The sequence below is a fragment of the Limanda limanda genome, chromosome 21 (assembly GCF_963576545.1).
Source record: "Limanda limanda chromosome 21, fLimLim1.1, whole genome shotgun sequence".
NCBI classification, from domain to species: domain Eukaryota; kingdom Metazoa; phylum Chordata; class Actinopteri; order Pleuronectiformes; family Pleuronectidae; genus Limanda; species Limanda limanda.
This window is the reverse complement of record NC_083656.1, coordinates 1425140-1443400: the sequence shown is the minus strand read 5'-3', so window position 1 is coordinate 1443400 and position 18261 is coordinate 1425140. Positions and strand designations below refer to the sequence as shown.

General features: G+C 44.5%; 2 protein-coding genes across 3 annotated transcripts in view; both read left to right on the top strand.

Annotated features, from left to right (window-relative positions):
• Positions 1 to 8650: 8650 nt before the first annotated feature.
• Positions 8651 to 10772, top strand: gpr142 (G protein-coupled receptor 142). Its single transcript, XM_061095516.1, has 2 exons — positions 8651 to 8810; positions 9820 to 10772. The coding sequence occupies exons 1-2, from the start codon at positions 8672 to 8674 to the stop codon at positions 10770 to 10772; spliced, it is 1092 nt and encodes a 363-aa protein (XP_060951499.1). The 5' UTR covers positions 8651 to 8671.
• Positions 10773 to 14203: 3431 nt separating this feature from the next.
• Positions 14204 to 18261, top strand: part of gprc5c (G protein-coupled receptor, class C, group 5, member C) — an 8302-nt gene continuing 4244 nt past the window's right edge. The window contains exons 1-3 of one of the 2 annotated variants that reach the window (XM_061094542.1): positions 14204 to 14449; positions 15260 to 15460; positions 15828 to 16841. In XM_061094542.1, coding sequence (XP_060950525.1) covers positions 15854 to 16841 — 988 coding nt within the window. In that variant the 5' untranslated portion in view covers positions 14204 to 14449; positions 15260 to 15460; positions 15828 to 15853. The remainder of the gene's footprint in view (positions 14450 to 15259; positions 15461 to 15827; positions 16842 to 18261) is intronic. The other variant, XM_061094541.1, reaches the window with a different exon arrangement.

Sequence of the window (18261 nt, the reverse complement as noted above, 5' to 3'; positions counted from 1 at the left end):
GTGCTTTTTATAGTAGGCCTATGACGTAATTTAAAGTTGATATGATTGAACGTGATCGAACGTGTAACATCAAAGATTGGCGACTTCCTGTTGTGTTTTCCATTACGTTCCGCCATAACGTCTTTTTTGTGGAACAGGAGTTCCAGTTCCGGAAAACGCAACAGGAAGTCGCCAATCTTTGATGTTACACGTTTGATCACGTTCGATCATATCATTTTTTTTTTTATCATTTTTTTTCATTTTTTTTTTCTCAAGGAACAGTACAACAACAGTTCCGTTTTTTGTGGTATATATAAGTATATACGCTCCTGATCAAAATCTTAAGACCAGTTAAAAAATTGCATGAATTTGCATTTTGCTCTGTTGGATCTTAGGAAGGTTCTAAGTAGAGCTTCAAAATGCAAAAAGAAGAAATGGGAACAAGAGACCAAAAGTTGTGAGCAGGCAATTTATTGAAAACAACAATTTAACTCGTGCGATGACACGTTGTGAGAGGCCTTGTTTATGCAGCTCAACAATCCTACCACGTTCAAAGACAGTGAGCTTTTTTGCCTTTGCCATCAAGAGATCTTCACAGTGTGATTACTTGACAGGAAATGACATGGAATCCAAATTTTTGCACAGATTTTGGCTTTTAAAGGCTGTGTTCTTAAACTTTTGATCAGCTGATGAACAGCCTACTTCAGTTAAATTGTTGTTTTCAATAAATTGCCTGCTCACAACTTTTGGTCTCTTGTTCCCATTTCTTCTTTTTGCATTTTGAAGCTCTACTTAGAACCTTCCTAAGATCAAGCAGAGCAAAATGCAAATTCATGCAATCTGTTAACTGGTCTTAAGATTTTGATCAGGAGTGTATACCAGTTCCACAAAAAAGACGTTATGGCGGAACGTAATGGAAAACGCAACAGGAAGTCGCCAAGCTTTGATGTTACACGTTCGATCACGTTCGATCATATCAACTTTAAATGACATCATTGGTCTACTATAAAAATCACTTTGCATTTTAAATTTTGGTACTTGTACTTTTACTTTTGATACTTAAGTACATTTCAACACCAGATACTTTTGATACTTAGGTACATTTAATATTAGCTACTTTAAGACTTTTACTCAAGTCATTTTCTGACGGGTGACTTTTACTTTTACCGGAGTCACTTTCAGGTAAGATATCTGTACTTTTACTCAAGTATGGCTTTCAAGTACTTTATACACCACTGTGTGTGCGTGAGTGTGTGTGTGTGTGTGTGTGTGTGTGTGTGTGCGAGAGTGTATGTGTGTGTCCACAGAGAGAAGCTGCACTCGAAGCCAAGATGAAACTACTTGTAATTACAGCTCATGTCCACTAGAGGACAGAACAGCTGCATCTGATCAGCAGCTTCATTTCAGATACAAACATGAAACTACTGAGTTTTTCAATCTGTAAAATCTTAATAACTCAACTGATGAAACATTAAATGATGAGTTTTAAAAAAAAAACAGTTTGACACAAAACAGAAGAGTCTCGGAATGTGAACAAAATGTAAAAGAATGAAAGGAAAAGTGAAATAGTCCAACAGTTTATTTAATTTACGTTTTTTCTTCTTCTCTCCACTGATTGTTTGACTCTTGCTCATGAGTGTGACTGATGATCTCTTATCACAGAACCCGTGTTTTCTGCAGCTGCAGCAGATTGAGCTTGTTTGTTCGAGCGTCAAAGCTTCGGTTTGTTTTGGACTAATAATGAAACATCAGTTAGAGACGTGCAGTTACACCAGGAGAGCTGGAGATGATTCAACAGTCAGCTACTGATCCATAAATGTTTCTTAACTTTATTGTCTTGTTGCGTTGACAGTAGATTCTGTGCGATGAAGCAGAGAAATAAATCTGTGTTTCATCCTTTGTTTACACCACAAATGACCAAAGTCCCTGTTTCACAAGTCTGAAGCATTTAAACTTTAAAAACAAACGTGAATGAAGACAGTTTTAAATCAAGCTGCAACTTTTCATCCTGATCCATGAATTATTCCCCAGGAAATCAACAAGAATATGGTATAAATAATCCCTGGATCCAGATCTTCAATCTGATTCCTTCTCTGACACCTCCCACTTCCCTCCACTAAGCTCCATGTGATTCTCCTCAGTAGTTTTGGTGTGAATCCTGTTAACAGACGCAGAGTACACCATCAGCTCCCGGGTGGAGGTGAACATCTGAGTCAGAGCAGGGATCAGCTGACAGTGTTTGTCTGGAGCTCGTGTTTCAGTCTTTTTGCCTGAAAGCTGCACAGACAGACAGTTTGGCGAGCTGAGGTCATGGCCGGCGTCCGGAGGGAGGTGACCTGTGAGAAGAAGAGCTCGGCCTCAGCATCACTTTATCTCTTTGCAGCGGCTCCATTAACCTCCACCCGCCTCCTGCAGGCTGCCACCGGGCCCCAGAGGAAGAGGAGCGTTGGCAGGTGGAGCTCCGACATAAATCTCTGCTGCCGTTAGACTCCGCAGGCGTGAAATTGGCTCAGTGATTTAAAGGTTCTGAGCTGAAATGGTCATTAAACAGTTTATTTAAATACGACCTCCTTCTGTCAATCCACTCTAATGTCAACAGAGACAGGAAGTTCCTCGACTCACGTCCAGAACATTCTGGAGTCAGAACTTTTTCCATTTCGTGAGAGCTTGTCTTCTTTTATCATCTGATGACAAAAATATTCAAAATTCAGAATTTAAAGTTCTCAGATTAAAGAACTATAAAGAAATTTAAATTACAACCCTCGTAACATGTAAATAATACAGATAATTGAAAGGATGTTCTTCTATATTTCTTTGTAATCCCGTGAACTGTGAAGCCTAAATTTTGGCACATTGTCCAGCGCCATCTTTGATTTTTGAAACCAGAAGTAACCATGTTAGGAGGAGCAGTGGGTGGAGCCTGACTGAGAGCTCAAGGACACGCCCACCTACACCTGCGCCCGTATCCACGCCTTACAGCAGACGATGATTTACTGATTGAAACTGAGATGTGAACTCCTTAGAGAAATGTTTACTGACGTTATAAATCAAGTGAGAAGTCATTTTCTCATTGACTTCTATAGAAACAACCAGTAGAGTCGCCCCCTGCTGGTCATTTGAGAGAATACAGTTTTAAGGTACTATACGTTGGCTTCACTTTCCGGACATGGAGTCTACGAACATGTTTATGCGCAGTCTGTGGTTTATGGGATGAATTTAGCAGAGGCACCTTGATAGACGAAAAGGAACAGAGGTTATATCGTGTTGTTCGGCCTCACTGATTTGTTTTGGTTTTTCTAAAGTGACTTCATTAGATTCCCGTCGACTGTGGAGACACATTTCAACCTCGGCATCGAGCAGAAGACATTAAGTTTAACCTCTCACTTCCTCCCTGGTCCTCGCTCTGCATCTTCACCCTCAGATCTAACAGCTCCGATCACTGAGGACTCACGTCTGATCGCCGCCGCCTGCCAAGCTTCATTATCTGCTCGCCGGCCCCCCCGAGGTCAGAGGTTTGTCACCGTAGGTCGAATAAACACATCGAATGATCCGCAGCTGCAGGAGGACGGACACCGAACTGTGTCCGAGCTCTCGTCGGCCTCAGGTTCGTAAATGATCCGTCAACAGACTCAGCTGATGGATGAATTCGTGCTTCACTCGTTTTCTTTGGAGCTTCGCTATTACCAACAATTTGCAGTCGTGAGACGAGAGTTCTCCGAGGATTTAGCTGAATTAAGGACTCGTTCGTCTCATACTAAACAACAAATCGGCTCCACCTGCACTGATCTCACTGATTTCCTCCCTCGCAAGTGTGTTGGATCCAAATGCTGCTGCGAATTCATCCGTGTGATTAAGAAGCTTCCTGCGGAGTGTCGTCTCGTGTGTGGACGTGTGCTAATAAAGTCGTAGGCTCATAAATGTCACAATAAAAAGATGCTCATTGGGACAAAAGGTTGGTTTTCACTGTGTGAGGTTAAAGACAACGCTGTGCTGCTAAGTGTGTGTGTGTGTGTGTGTGTGTGTTAACTCCTCGGAGACGACACTGAACCTCCTGCAGACTCTGTGTCTTCATTCCCTGCTAAATACTTAGTTATGTATTTATGTAAAATAAAAAACATCACGTATCATCATTAACTATGATAACTATACAAAGGTAGTTTACATAAAACCTCATATATTATAAATATATTGGACTAATCACAATATGATCACTTTACATGGAGAGGTTGAGACTCACAATCACACACAACTAGCAACACACTGAACTGAGATGAAAGGAGCTGATGTTAGCGTTTAGCTACGCGGCCGTTAGCACGACGCAGACTCAGGCTTGTTTTCTCTTTTGAATCTTTTAATAAAAAGCTGCTCTACTGTTCCCAGTTGGATGCATGAATCAGATTGAGTCAAATTGTCGTTAAAACATTTTGCACGAACAACTTTGTGAAGTTCTTACACTGGAACGTTGCTTATGGACGTTATTCAAAGTGAGACTCTGATGGTTTTCCTGTGTTTCTGCAGAGACTCGCTCACAGTTGGTTCTCTGGAGTTTGGATTCAGCCTCGTTCGGCTCACTCACTGTTTTCCAGCGTGAAAACACTTCAGACCTAAATCCCCACGAAGCCTCGGTGATCTGCAGCTGGAACCCGGCCGAGCAGACACCACCACACTTCATCCCTGTGCTTTTCCACTGGTTCCCCTCTATTCCTCTCTGCTCTGTTCTTCATCTCTCTCTCTCTCTGTGTCATTTACCCCTTTCCATCCTCACATCAGTCCCTCCCTCTCTCTCTCTCCCTCTCTCTCTCCTGTCTTACCCTTCCCACATTTTCACTCCCCCTCTGCCTCATTTCTCTTGTCTCCCTCTTGTCAATCGTCGCAGTGATGTACCAGCTGCCTGGACTCCACTTCTCCTCCTCCTCCTCCTCCTCCTCCTCCTCCTCCTCCTCCTCCTCCTCCTCCTCCTCCTCCTCCTCCTCCTCCTCCTCCTCCTCCTCTTCCTCACCTCCTCAGCCTGTGTCTGTCAGCGATGGGAGTCTGTAGGAGCACCGGGGGGACGACAGAGCAGAGGAGCAGCTCAGGTGGAGAGTCGCTGTGAGAACTGGATGTAGAAGGTAAGATGCAGACGCTGAGATTAAACCTAGATGCTCAGAGAAAAACTCTGTGATCATTTGTCTTCAGGTGATTCTTCTGCAATCGGAGCAGCAACAGAGGTAGATTCAAGTTGGAGTCTTATTATAAAAGTTATTTAAAGAAGCAGGGAGAGTCTCTGCATCGTCTCATAACTGACATTGCTCTGAACTCTGAGCGTTTATTGAAGTTACTCGTACAGTTTCCTTGTTATTTCTCCCCTGAGATCTGCTGAGAAAGACTCATTTATCTTAATATTCGCTGTAATTTTTTTCCAAACGGCTCTTCTGGATCGTGTCCTCCTAACAGCGCGGACCACAGGTCAGGGTGCTTTCCTCATGCATGAACTTTGCAGCAGCACAGTTCACGTTCTGCACCATGAGGACGGCAGCCATTGATTTCCCATAGAAAGTTGCTTCACATTTCTAAATGCATGGTCCTGCCTCTCATGGAAAGCGATATGTTTGCTGTACAGTGAGGCCGGCGGCTCCCTTTATCTGGCAGCGCTGTTGTTTCAGGTGCTGTGTCTCTTGATGAATAATTAAAAGGACCCAGCGGAGCACGGGCAGAGTTCAGATCAGCTTCCTGGGCACGGAGGCCTCCTGCAGAGCCGCGGCCGGGATCCTCCAGCTGCATCTGGACCCTGGGAAGACGAGTCTGAATCAGAACCAGCCCTCGGCCTCTGATCTTCAGGCGCTCAGCTGTGAGGTCGATTCCTCAGAGGAAACGATCTGCTGACACTTGACGTCTTCTGCTGCCATGTCGATTTGTTTCATTTCCCCTGAGTAGAAAGGGGGAGTGAGTTTAATGAAACACCACTGAGGTGCTAACGCCTCCAGATCCAGGGTCTGCAGAACCCGAGGGACCGAACACGACGATCAGTCAGCTCAGGAAACGTGAGGGAGAGTGATGAAGACGAGGAGACACAGAACTCCTCGAGCTTTCACGTGCTGCCTTCCTCATTAAAGAGGTGGAGCTCCCTCGTGGCGTTGAGCTGGCAACCTCACAACCTTCTCCATCGTCCAATGATCCTCGTGGTCCTGAGGCTCAGAGCAAACACATCAGGTGTTAGAGCAGAAAGGAGAAGTGCTCAGTCAGGAGGAATGTTGTTTCCTGTGCAGGTTCCTGCGGAGCTGCAGCTTCAGTGGAGTCGTCACATCCGTCTCATCCGGAGACAGAGCTCCGGAAATGTTGCTGATGATGCAACAGGCTCCACAAAATCTAATCCAACAGGAACAGATTTAAGAATCAATAAAATATTCATATTCCTTATCTATACCGTTTAACCTTTGAGTCTGTGGAAAGTGGTGATTTAAAAACACATCAAACTGTTGTTGTGCGTTTCCTTTATCTGATGTGATATCAAAGAGATAAGAGATAAACTCATTGGAGCACGTTTCTATTTCCTGCCGGAGTCTTAGCACCAAAGTCTTTAATTCACTAATCTGTTTCTATCCAGATTCTAACGTATGTTTTCTTATGTTGTAAATACACATTTAAAATAAAAGTTCGGTAGAAACAGAGAGGAGGTCACACACTGCTGATGAATGTACAGTTGATCTGCTTCTCCTGTGGGAGCTGAGCTCTTATTAATACTGAATAAGACGACTCAGCACATGGAGCCAGTGACGTGACAAAGAGTGAAATCTGAGAATGTTTTCATCGAGAAACAAAGACGACAATCTCCTAATTTATGGTCTGGATTTAAGACTTAGTGTCAAAACACTGGAGCGTGAAGACGTCGTCTCACAACAGCACCGACGGAGGAGAAGATCAGAGGAAACAGAGGATGAGAGAGGAACATTCTTTCTATAGTCAATTAATGAGAACATATAGTATGGAGGCCATAACACATTTTACATCCTTCATTTCACACAGATGCTAATTTTCTCTTATTTTTTTTACATTGGAAACAACAGAGGATAAACAATCTTTAAAGATATCTATTGTTTTTCTGTTGATTCCCATTGATGGAGTTGACCCATATCTTTATGGCCTGAATTCAATGCAGGTTTTACTTTTATTATTAATTTAATTGTTTTAGGTATTCTCAGGTGTACAAAAAGGTGTCGTAAAATAAAATGTATTATTATTATTATAAACTCAGGAAAACTCTGTTATTATTACACAATATGATTGGATGCTCCATTTTCTAAATTAAAAACTTTTTTAGATAAAATAAAAAGTGCTATGTTTAATACAAGGAGGTAAATGTCAGATAGAATAATTGAAGTAAATGATTCAGTTTTTAATGAGTGGACCGCTGAGACTTCTCACATCTTCTACCCGGTAACAAGGATAAAAAAAGCCCTTTTTCTAGAGGTCGTGGATGGAGTCCCAGACGACCACGAAGCAGCAGCTCTGTGCCACAGACTGAGTTACACCATCGATCTCCTGAGTCTATTTCAGATTTCTTCTTCACGTGCGGAGCTGAATCTGAGCAGCCGAGCGTCCAGCTGTTTGATGCACATTCATTTTACGTTCACCTGCAGGGTTCTGGCACAGAAACAGCTTTTTTTTTACGATGGCAGAAACCAAAGAGTTGGTGATTCACTCTCAGCCACGAGGCCGGTTTCGGCGGTGATGGTGTTTACGTTGGTGGAGCTTCTACAAATGGTTTGTGAGTGAAGGCTGCAGAGATAACACAGTTCAAATATGGCCTCATGCATGAGCGAAGCAAATTAGGACGAGAGAGAGACGGAGGAAAACAGGATGGACGGCACCAGGTGAAAAGGTCAGGCAGGGAGACGGTAATGAAGCCGGGGTCGCGGCGTTCGGCCCATCTGTTGTTGACGAGCTGACGTTTAATCGACTGAGTCCAAACTCTGTGTTTTCACTGACTTCTCGTTTTCACTGTTTGAATCTGTTTGACTCAGCGAACATCATCAAGCTGATTCTTCATGTGACGTCATCATGTTAGACTCGTTATATTAATATATATATATATGATATCATCCCATCACTCACAGGCTCCTCCCTGACCTCAGTAAACCAAAGGATTTAATAAAGTAATTTTTGTTTTACTTAATAAGAATTTTTGCAAAATGAAATCTAATATATATTCAGACGTCCTCAGTTTACCTGCTGTTGAATAAGTTCATCCCCTTGATCAGGAAACTAGATTTTTATTAAATAATTAGTCCATTGAGAAACTTAATCAAAAACTTTTGATATACAGTCATTCCTTTATTTAGAACCTCATTTTTTAAAACATTATATATATTTAATATATGTATATATCTAATTAACGTGCATTATAAAAAGAACAAAAACATTGAATAATTCTTGAACCCGTTTTTGTTAAACCCGACCTTAACTTTACAGTGAATCTGTTTCAGTATTACGCAGCAGTTTCAATCCTTTAGATCCTTTAGATCCAACTCTCTGTTCTTTCCCACAACACGACTCTGTCTCTTGGGATTTGTTTACTGTAAGAAAAGGACGGAACATCAGACTCATCCTTTAAATCCACAGTCGGACCAAGTTATTAGTTTTCCGGACTTTCTCCGTTCAGACTTTGACCCGTTGCTCTGTCTCTGCCTCGTTCTCCAGGGGACGCACCAGGGTCATGATCGACTGGCCCAATGTGACGGCCCCCGGCCCCCCGGAGCCGGGCCTGGAGCCCGAGGAGCTGCAGAAGTCCAAGTGCGTGTTGGGCTTCATCCCGGTCGTCTACTACAGCGTCCTGCTGTGTGTGGGAGTCCCAGGTACCAGACGTCTAGCTGAGCTCAGCCTCTCTCTCCACAGAACCGACCCTTTACGTCTTGTAATCAGCTGCTTCTCTCTGAGCCACAGTCCATGTGTAAACACAGAATCCGTTGAATCGCTGCTTCGACGTCTTTTCAGAACAAAAGTGGGAACCGCTCCCGACAGCAGAAATCAATGCTCAGGTACTTTGCTGCAGCTCTAATGGCTCATTCAGATAATATAGTGTTGCAGCATCTTAGCCTCTGACGGCTCTTTGCACAGGCGGCAATAATCCAATGATCTAACCATCAATACGTTTGGGTTTATGAGCTCATTTCCATCCGTCCCTGGAATCTCACCACAGCGAAATTTACCGCCTCAATAATCCAGGAAGTGGAAATCACTGCCAGTTTGATTGAAGGTGTTTACACCAGCGCTGTTCTCATTACTGAGCTTCGTCTACAAGTCGATGACTATTGATCGAGCAGGAATCAGGAGGAGAGCGTCCACGTGACCTCTGGGTCTCCTCATCATCCTCACAGGGACAGAAAGGTAAAAGGTCGGAGGTCAATATTAATATTCTGCTGTCGACAAGAGAACAGAAACAGATCCTGTCAAATCCACACAGACAGTTTTATAACAGACAGATCCATTCATTGTTCTGATTGATGCAGTGAAGAGTTTGAAAGCTGCTGTTCACCTGGAGCTCGACTCAGAACCGGTGGTAATCACATGTTCCTGAACTCCTCCTCCGACCAATCGACCAATCAAACCACAATCTGTCGTCAATGCATCAACACAACGTGACCAACAAACTGAGAAACACACACGTCAGACAAACATCGAATCACCTGATTATAACTTTCATCTGTTAGTTCAGAAGAACAAGAAAGTAGGAAGTCATCTTTTCTTTGGAGGAACAGTTTCCTCTGACGTCACCCAGAGATGAGCTGAGGTCAGAGGTCAGAGGTCAGATTGAACTGTTCTCCTCCTCCTGCTCCGACCTGACCTGATGTTTGTCTCTTTCAGTGAACGTCCTCACGGCGGTGGCCTTGTCTCGCCTGGCGTCCCGCACCAAGAAGGCTCTGTACTATTACCTCCTGGCCGTGACGGGCTCGGACATCCTCTCCCAACTCTTCATCATCTTCGTCGGCTTCCTGCTGGAGACGGCGGTCTTTCACCGCGACGTCCCTTCGCTCCTGCTGCACTCGGTCAGCGCCGCAGAGTTCGCTGCTAACCACGCCTCCATCTGGTCCACCGTGCCCCTGACCGTGGACCGCTACGTGGCGCTGTGCCACCCGCTGCTCCACCGCCAGATCAGCTACCCGGCCCGGGCCAGGAGGATCATCGCCGTGGTCCTGGCGTTATCGCTCGTGTCCGGCGTGCCCTTCTTCTGGTGGTCGGACATGTGGAGGAACAGCCACCCGCCCACGTCGCGGGACGCCGTCCTCATCTGGACACACGTGACCATCATCTACTTCCTGCCCTGCAGCATCTTCTTGGTGCTGAACTCGTTGATCATGCGGACGCTGAGGCAGCGGCAGCGGCGCGGCCACGAGGAGCGTGGGCCCAAGGCGGGGCCTCCAGGGCGCCTCGGGAAGAGCACGGCCATGCTGCTCGCCATCACCTCGGTGTTCTCCGTGCTGTGGGCGCCCAGGACGGTCGTGGTCATCTACCACCTGTACGTGTCCTCGGTCCACCGGGACTGGCGCGTGCACCTGGCCTACGACCTGTCCAACATGCTCGCCATGCTCAACACCGCCGTCAACTTCTTCCTCTACTGCTTCGTCAGTAAGCCTTTCCGCGGCGCCGTGCGGGACGTGATGCTGCTCAGGGGGGGGCCGCTGTATCCACGCCGCGCTCTGCCGCAGCACCACGCCCCCAACCACGCCTCCATCTCCTCCCTGTACAGTGGGAACCTCAAGCGCTGGCAGCGGGAGCCCACCCCCCTGTCGCCTCGCAGGGCCACGGGACCCTCGTGACCCTTTGCTCCGTCCTCTTCATCCCAGACACCCGTGGTCCCACGGCCCCCCCGAGCCCCCCCGAGCCCCCCCGGGACGCTCCGGCTCCGGCCCTGGCCTCAGCCGGTCGGCCCCCGGCTCGACCTCGGCTCAGGAGAAGAATGTGTTTGGTTTCACGATGAAGTGTCAGCAGCTGATCTTCGTCCAGAGAAGACGACAACTTATTTATTTTTCTTCGGAAGAATTTGTTTTCTTTTCTCGTTTCCGTAGATGAATGTGACAGAATGTGTTTTATAGTGTTAGGAGGGAAAAAAAAAGAAAAGCAGTTTGGTTTCTCTGTGAGTGAATCAGTGGTTCGTGTCCGTGTCTCTGAGGACGAGTGAGAAGTGAAGCAGGAGCAGGACGCTGCTCTTCAAACAGACGACACATCACCGACCAGCAGAGCCACTAAGCAAACCACAGATTAGTGGTCTGCACACACACACACACACACACACACACACACAGACACACACACACACACTCCAAAGTCACCAGGTACATTTCCATTCTCTACTAACAGGACTTGAACTGAACTGAAGTTGTTGTGTAGATCTGCTGGTAAAACCTGTAACTGTTCATTTGCAGATGTGATTGTAAGAACTGATGAACAACCTGTTGTCGACGTGTTTGTGTGTTTTTTTTAATGAATGCACGTGAGAAAAAAGTGAGTGAAGATGTCGTCTGGTGGTTTCTGCAGCTCTGATCTGGTTCTGTCCGGATTTCTGACACATTTAAAACATTTAAACACGAAGACACGAAGCAGCTGCAGGTTTTCAGGGTTTTCAGGAAACTGAACCTGAGCAGAGGTTGGATTTAAAAAGACGAGCGAGACACGAGATGGATCCAAATTACAAACATGTCAAAAGCTTCCAGTCAGTGAGAATGATTTGTAGAACTTTGTCCTGTTTGTGGTAGAAATGGATGAAGCTTGAAAACAGTTCTCAACTCTCCTGTCTCTCAGTCTGATGTCTTTGTCTCGGGTCCAGTGTCTCTGTGTCTGACCAGCGTTCAGGGTTCACGTGTCCACAGCGAGCCACCTGCCTGCTCCTCCGTCCTCGCCGTGTTTCCTGTCCCAGTGTGAGACTTCGGGGTCGGTGGCCCCCCGGCCCCCCCGCCTCGCTCGTCCCACGCTGGGTTCTGAGAGTCTGCAGGCAGATGGAGATATGAAGCGTTTCTTTGAAGACGTCTCCCGCTGCCTGACAACAACAGAGAGGACAGAGAGGACAGAGAGGACAGCGACTGTACAAACAGTCGGGACGATGATATGATGTTGAGAAGCCGGAGCAGGTTTTTGATTAAAGTGTGATGGAGTCTCTCACGTCCACAGAGGAGACGGCTGAGGACGGTGAAGAGCAGGTAAACTCTGCTGGACACTCGTCCTCCCGGCCGCTCGCCATCTGTCCTCTGTTCAAACACCGGCTTCCTATTCAGCCCGAGCTGCTGCTGAGCAGGTGTCACAGGGAATCAAACACCGGGGGGGCGAGTGACAAGTGAGTCCTATCAGATGGGACTTGTCTAAACACAGGAAGCTCATTGTGTCCAGCTATTAATAAAGAGAGATAGACTTTATATAAAGATGCACGACACGTCCCCACTTCCTCCCGCCGCCATCTTCCCTGGTGACATCATTTGGAATCTGACCAATCACGTATGAGCAGCTGTGGCTGGACTCAGGTAAATTGTATGAATCAGCTTTTTAATTTATCTACTTTAATATAAAAGCCACACGACAGAAAACAGCCACAGCAGAAGTGAGTGACAGATGAAAACACAACGTCACTGGACCAGTTCATAACAACAGAAATGATGAGATATGAATTCCAGCTGGAGAAAAAAGATTCTCTTCTCTGTGAACAGGTGACATTTGAAAAGTGTTTTTAGTTTTACTTCTGAAACGGAATCAAAAATTAACACGACATTAACTTTCATGTTGAAACATGAAGGTGACTGAGACATGAGAAGGTGAGGGGGGCCTCTAGTGGCTGGAAGGAGAACGACAGAGTCAAACTGGAGCATAACAACTAAACTGCTGCTTTAAAATATCATTTCTGAATATTATGCTCACTGTGATTTAACAAAGGCCAAACCTGACATCACAAGAGTTTAACGTGAGTCCTAATATATTTAACTCACAATAAAATATCTAAAAAGACGATATATTTAATTATAAAATCAACTGTAAGATAGAATACAACAGAAAATACAGAAGTTACACCACAGCTGGTAAATCAGCTTTAGATGTGAAGCTGCAGTCTTGATATAAAATATCAATGTTGAAAAGACAATAGTATCAAAATGAGTTCATGTCCTGTATTTACTTTTAAAATGTTATAGATAGATTACTTTATTCATCCCCGAAGGGAAATTAAGTCGTCATAGCAGCTGGTATATTTGAATACAATAAAATAGAAAACAATAGGATAAAATAAAAAATATTGAGGTAGAAAGAATAAAAACAGAAACACAAGATAAATAGGTAGATAAGGTGCAGTGGCAAGATGATGGTAATAGTACTGATGATATGATGGTAATGTTATTGTTAGACAGTATATAAAAATAGTAGAGTATATATAGTATATAATATAACATAATATATATTTATATATGATAGTAATTATACCAATATAATAGCAGTATATAGTAATAATGGCAGCAACAGTATATATAATAATAATAATTATAACATGTACACATGTATAAATATGTGTATATAGACTTATATATACAAAGAATATACAGAGAGTATGATATAATATATGATATATAGTAAAGGTATAAATATAAGTATTTGAGTATACAATAGATAATATAATATACTATGAGTGTAAGAATATGTAGACAGAGTGTGCAAAAGACAATATTATTGTATAAAATGATATATAATATCAATAGGGTTTATATTAACACATATCACATATGATATGAAGTAAGTGTATATGGAGTATAAGGAGAACTTGTGACAGAATACTATTTTGTTTGGGACACAATTAATGAGGTAAAACATTTTCTAAAATTAAAATATTGTGTCCATGTTAAGAATTTAGTAAATTCAGCCTTCTGTGATTTCGCTGCCACCTTTTCACCACCAGGTGTCGCCCTACACCCACAGACTGCAGGTGATGCTGAATTTGTTTTGTTTTAAAGTTTTTATCAATAATAATAATAACAATAATTATTATTATTAGAAGAAGAAGAAGAAGAAGAAGAAGAAGAAGAAGAAGAAGAAGAAGAAGAAGAAGAAGAAGAAGAAGAAGAAGAAGAAGAAGATCAAACTGAGCAAACAGCGTCAGAAAGAAAGAGGAGTGTGTGTGTGCGTGTGTGTGAGAGAGAGAGAGAGAGAGAGAGAGAGAGAGAGAGAGAGAGAGAGAGAGAGAGAGAGAGAGAGAGAGAGAGAGAGAGAGAGAGAGAGAGAGAGAGAGAGAGAGAGAGAGAGCATCACAGTCAGATTCACATCGAGAGGAAACGTTCGTCCAATGATTCTTTATTCTCTTGAAACATTTGATTTTTCTCTCCGGATGATTTGACTTCTTCAGACTTTTCAGATTTTCTTTCGACGGAAGAAACTTTCTCGTGTTTCCTGTTTTCCTCCCTGGAGGATTCGTCCTCGTGTTTTCAGCAGGTGAAGAACAGAAGTCAGAGGTGAAGCAGAGAATCAGGTTCGTGAGCACATCACACTCATATTCTATTTATCAATAAGATGAAAGATTCAAGTTAATGACATCATGCATGAGTTCATGTCATAAAAAGTGTTTCTGTGTATTTAGAGACGTGATGACTCAGAGTAGTTAATATGTTCTTACATGTTTTCATAGGAGTGAGAACAGATCAGCAGCTTCACTCTTAAAATCAATATAGAATAAATAAAGTCACTTAATCTGAGTTTATTGAGTTGAACGCAGAGTTTTGTTGTTAAATTTTAAATTATCCTGACACTTAAACTTCTAGTCACAGAAGCTCCTGCACCTGTGTGTGTGTTTCAGAAACTGCAATAAAAAATGTTTATGGACTATTTTTATTATGTGATAATTAAACTGGTGATGAGATGTGTTGCTATGGAGACTCCATCCACTCACTGTGCTTCGTGATACATTTAAATACTGATCAAGAAGAGAAAACAACACGGATTTACAACAGGGTTTTATTCTGATTTATCTTCTGGAGCTGTCGGTCAACTTCCATGCTGCACGTCGAGGTTCTATTTATAAACCTGTAGATTATTTACCCAGTTAACTGTCAAGTCGTGTGATGAGAAGCTCCGACACTAACTGGAGGTTTTCAGTTGAAATCAGAGTTTTCTTCATGTAGATGATTCATCTCCAGTCTCCAGCTCCTCGGTCTCACCTCCATCTTCAGGTGGTTTTCACGAACCTGCTGCTGAGGCTCATTCGTGACTTTTGCCTTGTGCATATTTAATTATCTTTATCTTTCTGTTTCGTAATGAGACTGTGAATCTGCGTTAACCACAGGCCTGAGTCTCACACAGGAAACTCAAGCACCTCCTTCACCTGAAGTAAGAACATCAGTGTTGGTTCACTGAAGGTCCCGAAGCAAACAAGCCTCCAGTTAACGATCAGAATGACCAGAGAACTAACTCCTGCTCTTCATAGAGATCCAGGTTGTGAGAGAGCACTTTGAAGGAGTGAACGTCTGAAATCGATTGGATGCAGGTGAATGAAACCAGATGTAACAAAGAGAAACGAAGGAAAGTCTGACTTTGAAAAGCCAGCAGACATTCTTCCCCCGGGGAATGTTCTGTCCCTCGGGTTCGATGCTCTCTCACCTCAGTGATTCACGTCAAATGTCCAGGATCAATATTTGTGGTCAGATCGTGTTAATGATTCACGTCAGAGTCCAGAGTTTCACATTCTCGTGATTTCCCACCGTTTCTGACTCACTTATATTTTATCTCATATTTGCTGTGTGAACAGTTGCTGACTCATCAGATTCTGATATTTGCTCGACTGGGTGGAGACGACGTCTTGACGCACTGAAGCTTGAGATCTGTCATTAGTCTCCGTGTCCCCGTGTCTTCAGGTTCTGTTCCAGAGAAGCGTCTCCTGATGGCGGCCAACAACACGCCTCGGGGCTGCGGCCCGGACGTGGACTCGCTCTACTACAACCTGTGTGACCTGGGCGCCGTGTGGGGGGTCGTGCTGGAGGCCGTGGCGGCGGCCGGCGTGGTCTTCTCCTTCGTGCTCTTCATCTCGCTGCTGGCCAGCTTGCCCTTCATGAAGGACAAGCGCCGCAGGAGCTCGGTGGCGCTGCACGCCGGCTTCCTGGTCTTCACGGGCGGGCTCTTCTGCCTCACCTTCGCCTTCATCGTGGGGAAGGACTTCTCCACCTGCGCCTCCCGGAGGTTCCTGTTCGGCGTGCTGTTCGGCGGCTGCTTCGCCTGCCTCCTGATGCAGAGCGTGAGGCTGAACGTCCTCGCCAGGCGGGACAGAGGACCCCCGGCGTGGGCGCTGTGTCTGGGGGCGCTGGGGGTGTGGCTGGTGGAGGTGGTCATCAACACGGAGTGGCTGATCATCACGGTGGTTCGCCACCCGCTGCTGCCGCTCAACGCCACGGCTGAGAGCAGCAGCGCCACGGCCACGCCCTGCAACATCGCCAACCAGGACTTTGTCATGGCGCTGATCTACGTGATGACCCTGATCCTGGCGCTGCTGGTGGCCAGTCTGGCCGTCATGGCGGGCAAACACAACCGGTGGAAGAGGGAAGGCGCCTGCGTCCTCCTGAGCGGCCTGTTCTCCGTGGGGATCTGGGTGGCGTGGATCGTTATGTACGTCTACGGCAACGAGCGGCACGGGGGGCCCCGGTGGGACGACCCCACCTTGGCCATCGCCCTGGTGGCCAACGCCTGGGTGTTCCTCATCATCTACACCATCCCACAGATCTGCTGTTTGACCGGGGAGGAGGAGCCTCAGCCGAGCGCCGGGGACGAGCTGTACCCGAACCAAGGAGCCGGGTACGAGAACATCCTGAAGGAGCAGGGCGCTCAGAACATGTTCATGGAGAACAAGGCGTTCTCCATGGACGAGCCCAACCAAGGTGTGTACAGCCGGAGCTCCACGTGTCACTGGTTGTTTCCTGAAGCTTCACAGTGAAAAGAGAAACACAACATGTCCGTGTTTTAACGCTTGAGGCCGACATGGAGACTCTGAAAGTTCAAAGTGAATCTGCAGGAACATCCTTAACTTAATCTTTTCATCTTACATTTAGTTTGTCTGAACGAGACGTCCTGTTCTTCTCGTCCTTGCTTCATGGGACGTTCTCCTCATTTTACTGCTGCTCTCTTCAAATCACATGTTTCCCTGTTTGTGAGCATATAGTCCAGGCAAAGTAGCCCATTTTGGAGCCAAAAATAGAAGTAATTGTAAAATAATTTTTTTCAGCATAGATTATTTCTATGAGGTGTCCAGAACAACATACTAAAAGTCCTAAGAAATCCTAGTTGAGGAAATATGTTTAATTCTCATCAATGTGTTTCAATAAGGCAACAATACACCCCAAAAAGACTATTTTTTTCCTTTACTCCTATCAAAATGAAACTTTACACAATGAAAGTAGCCATGAAACGTAACATTTTTTGTATTACAAGTTTCTTTGAAAATGAATTTATGTATGTATTTGTAATACATATGAATGGTGTTTCTGCCTATGCAAATTAGGACATATTCAATAAGTGTGGAGCTCATGAGCTTGTCAATTCATTTCAAAAGAAACTTGTAATACAAAAAATATTACGTTTCATGGTTACTTTCATTGTGTAAAGTTTTATTTTGATTGGAGTAAAGAAAAAAATTGTCTTTTTGGGGTGTATTGTTGCCTTATTGGCACATTGATGAGAATTAAACATATTTCCTCAACTAGGATTTCTTAGGACTTTTAGTATGTTGTTCTGGACACCTCATAGAAATAATCTATGCTGAAAAAAATTCTTTTACAATTAGTCGGTCGTAAAACGCTACTTTGCCTGGACTAATTTGTTTGTTTGCTAATAACGAACTCTCGTTTCACTCGGCGTGTCACAGGGAAACTGGAAGTTGCTTCAGGTGAAATCTAGTGGGACCTGCATCGTGTACTTTGTGTCAAACTGACTCGTTCTCCTCCGTGACCTCCTTAAAGTTTCAATCCCACAGAAACAACCTGAACAGAACAAATACAGGAACGTTTCACGATGTTGTTTTGTATTTGACGTGATGACTGGACAGTTTTTGATGCTGCTGAACCGTATCTGAATTCTGAGTGATGATCACATCCTGCAGAGTTACGTCTGTAGACTTGTGTCGCCGATGACAACGGTAATAAGGCAAATTCTGTTTGATGAAAAACATCTTCAGGATGAACACAACATGTTCTAACTTCACTCTGCACACCAACGGTCAAAGTGGCAGTAGATTGAAATGAAGAGTTTCAGGACGACTCAGTAATGAGGAGGAAGAATTCTGGAGAATCAACACTAGAGAAC

Bases quoted from the DNA above. Each gene is read 5' to 3' on its own strand.
- gpr142 (XM_061095516.1), top strand. From the start codon at position 8,672: ATGATCGACTGGCCCAATGTGACGGCCCCCGGCCCCCCGGAGCCGGGC. The intron at 8,811-9,819 runs GTACCAGACGTC...TGTCTCTTTCAG, and splicing joins GCTGTGTGTGGGAGTCCCAG to TGAACGTCCTCACGGCGGTG.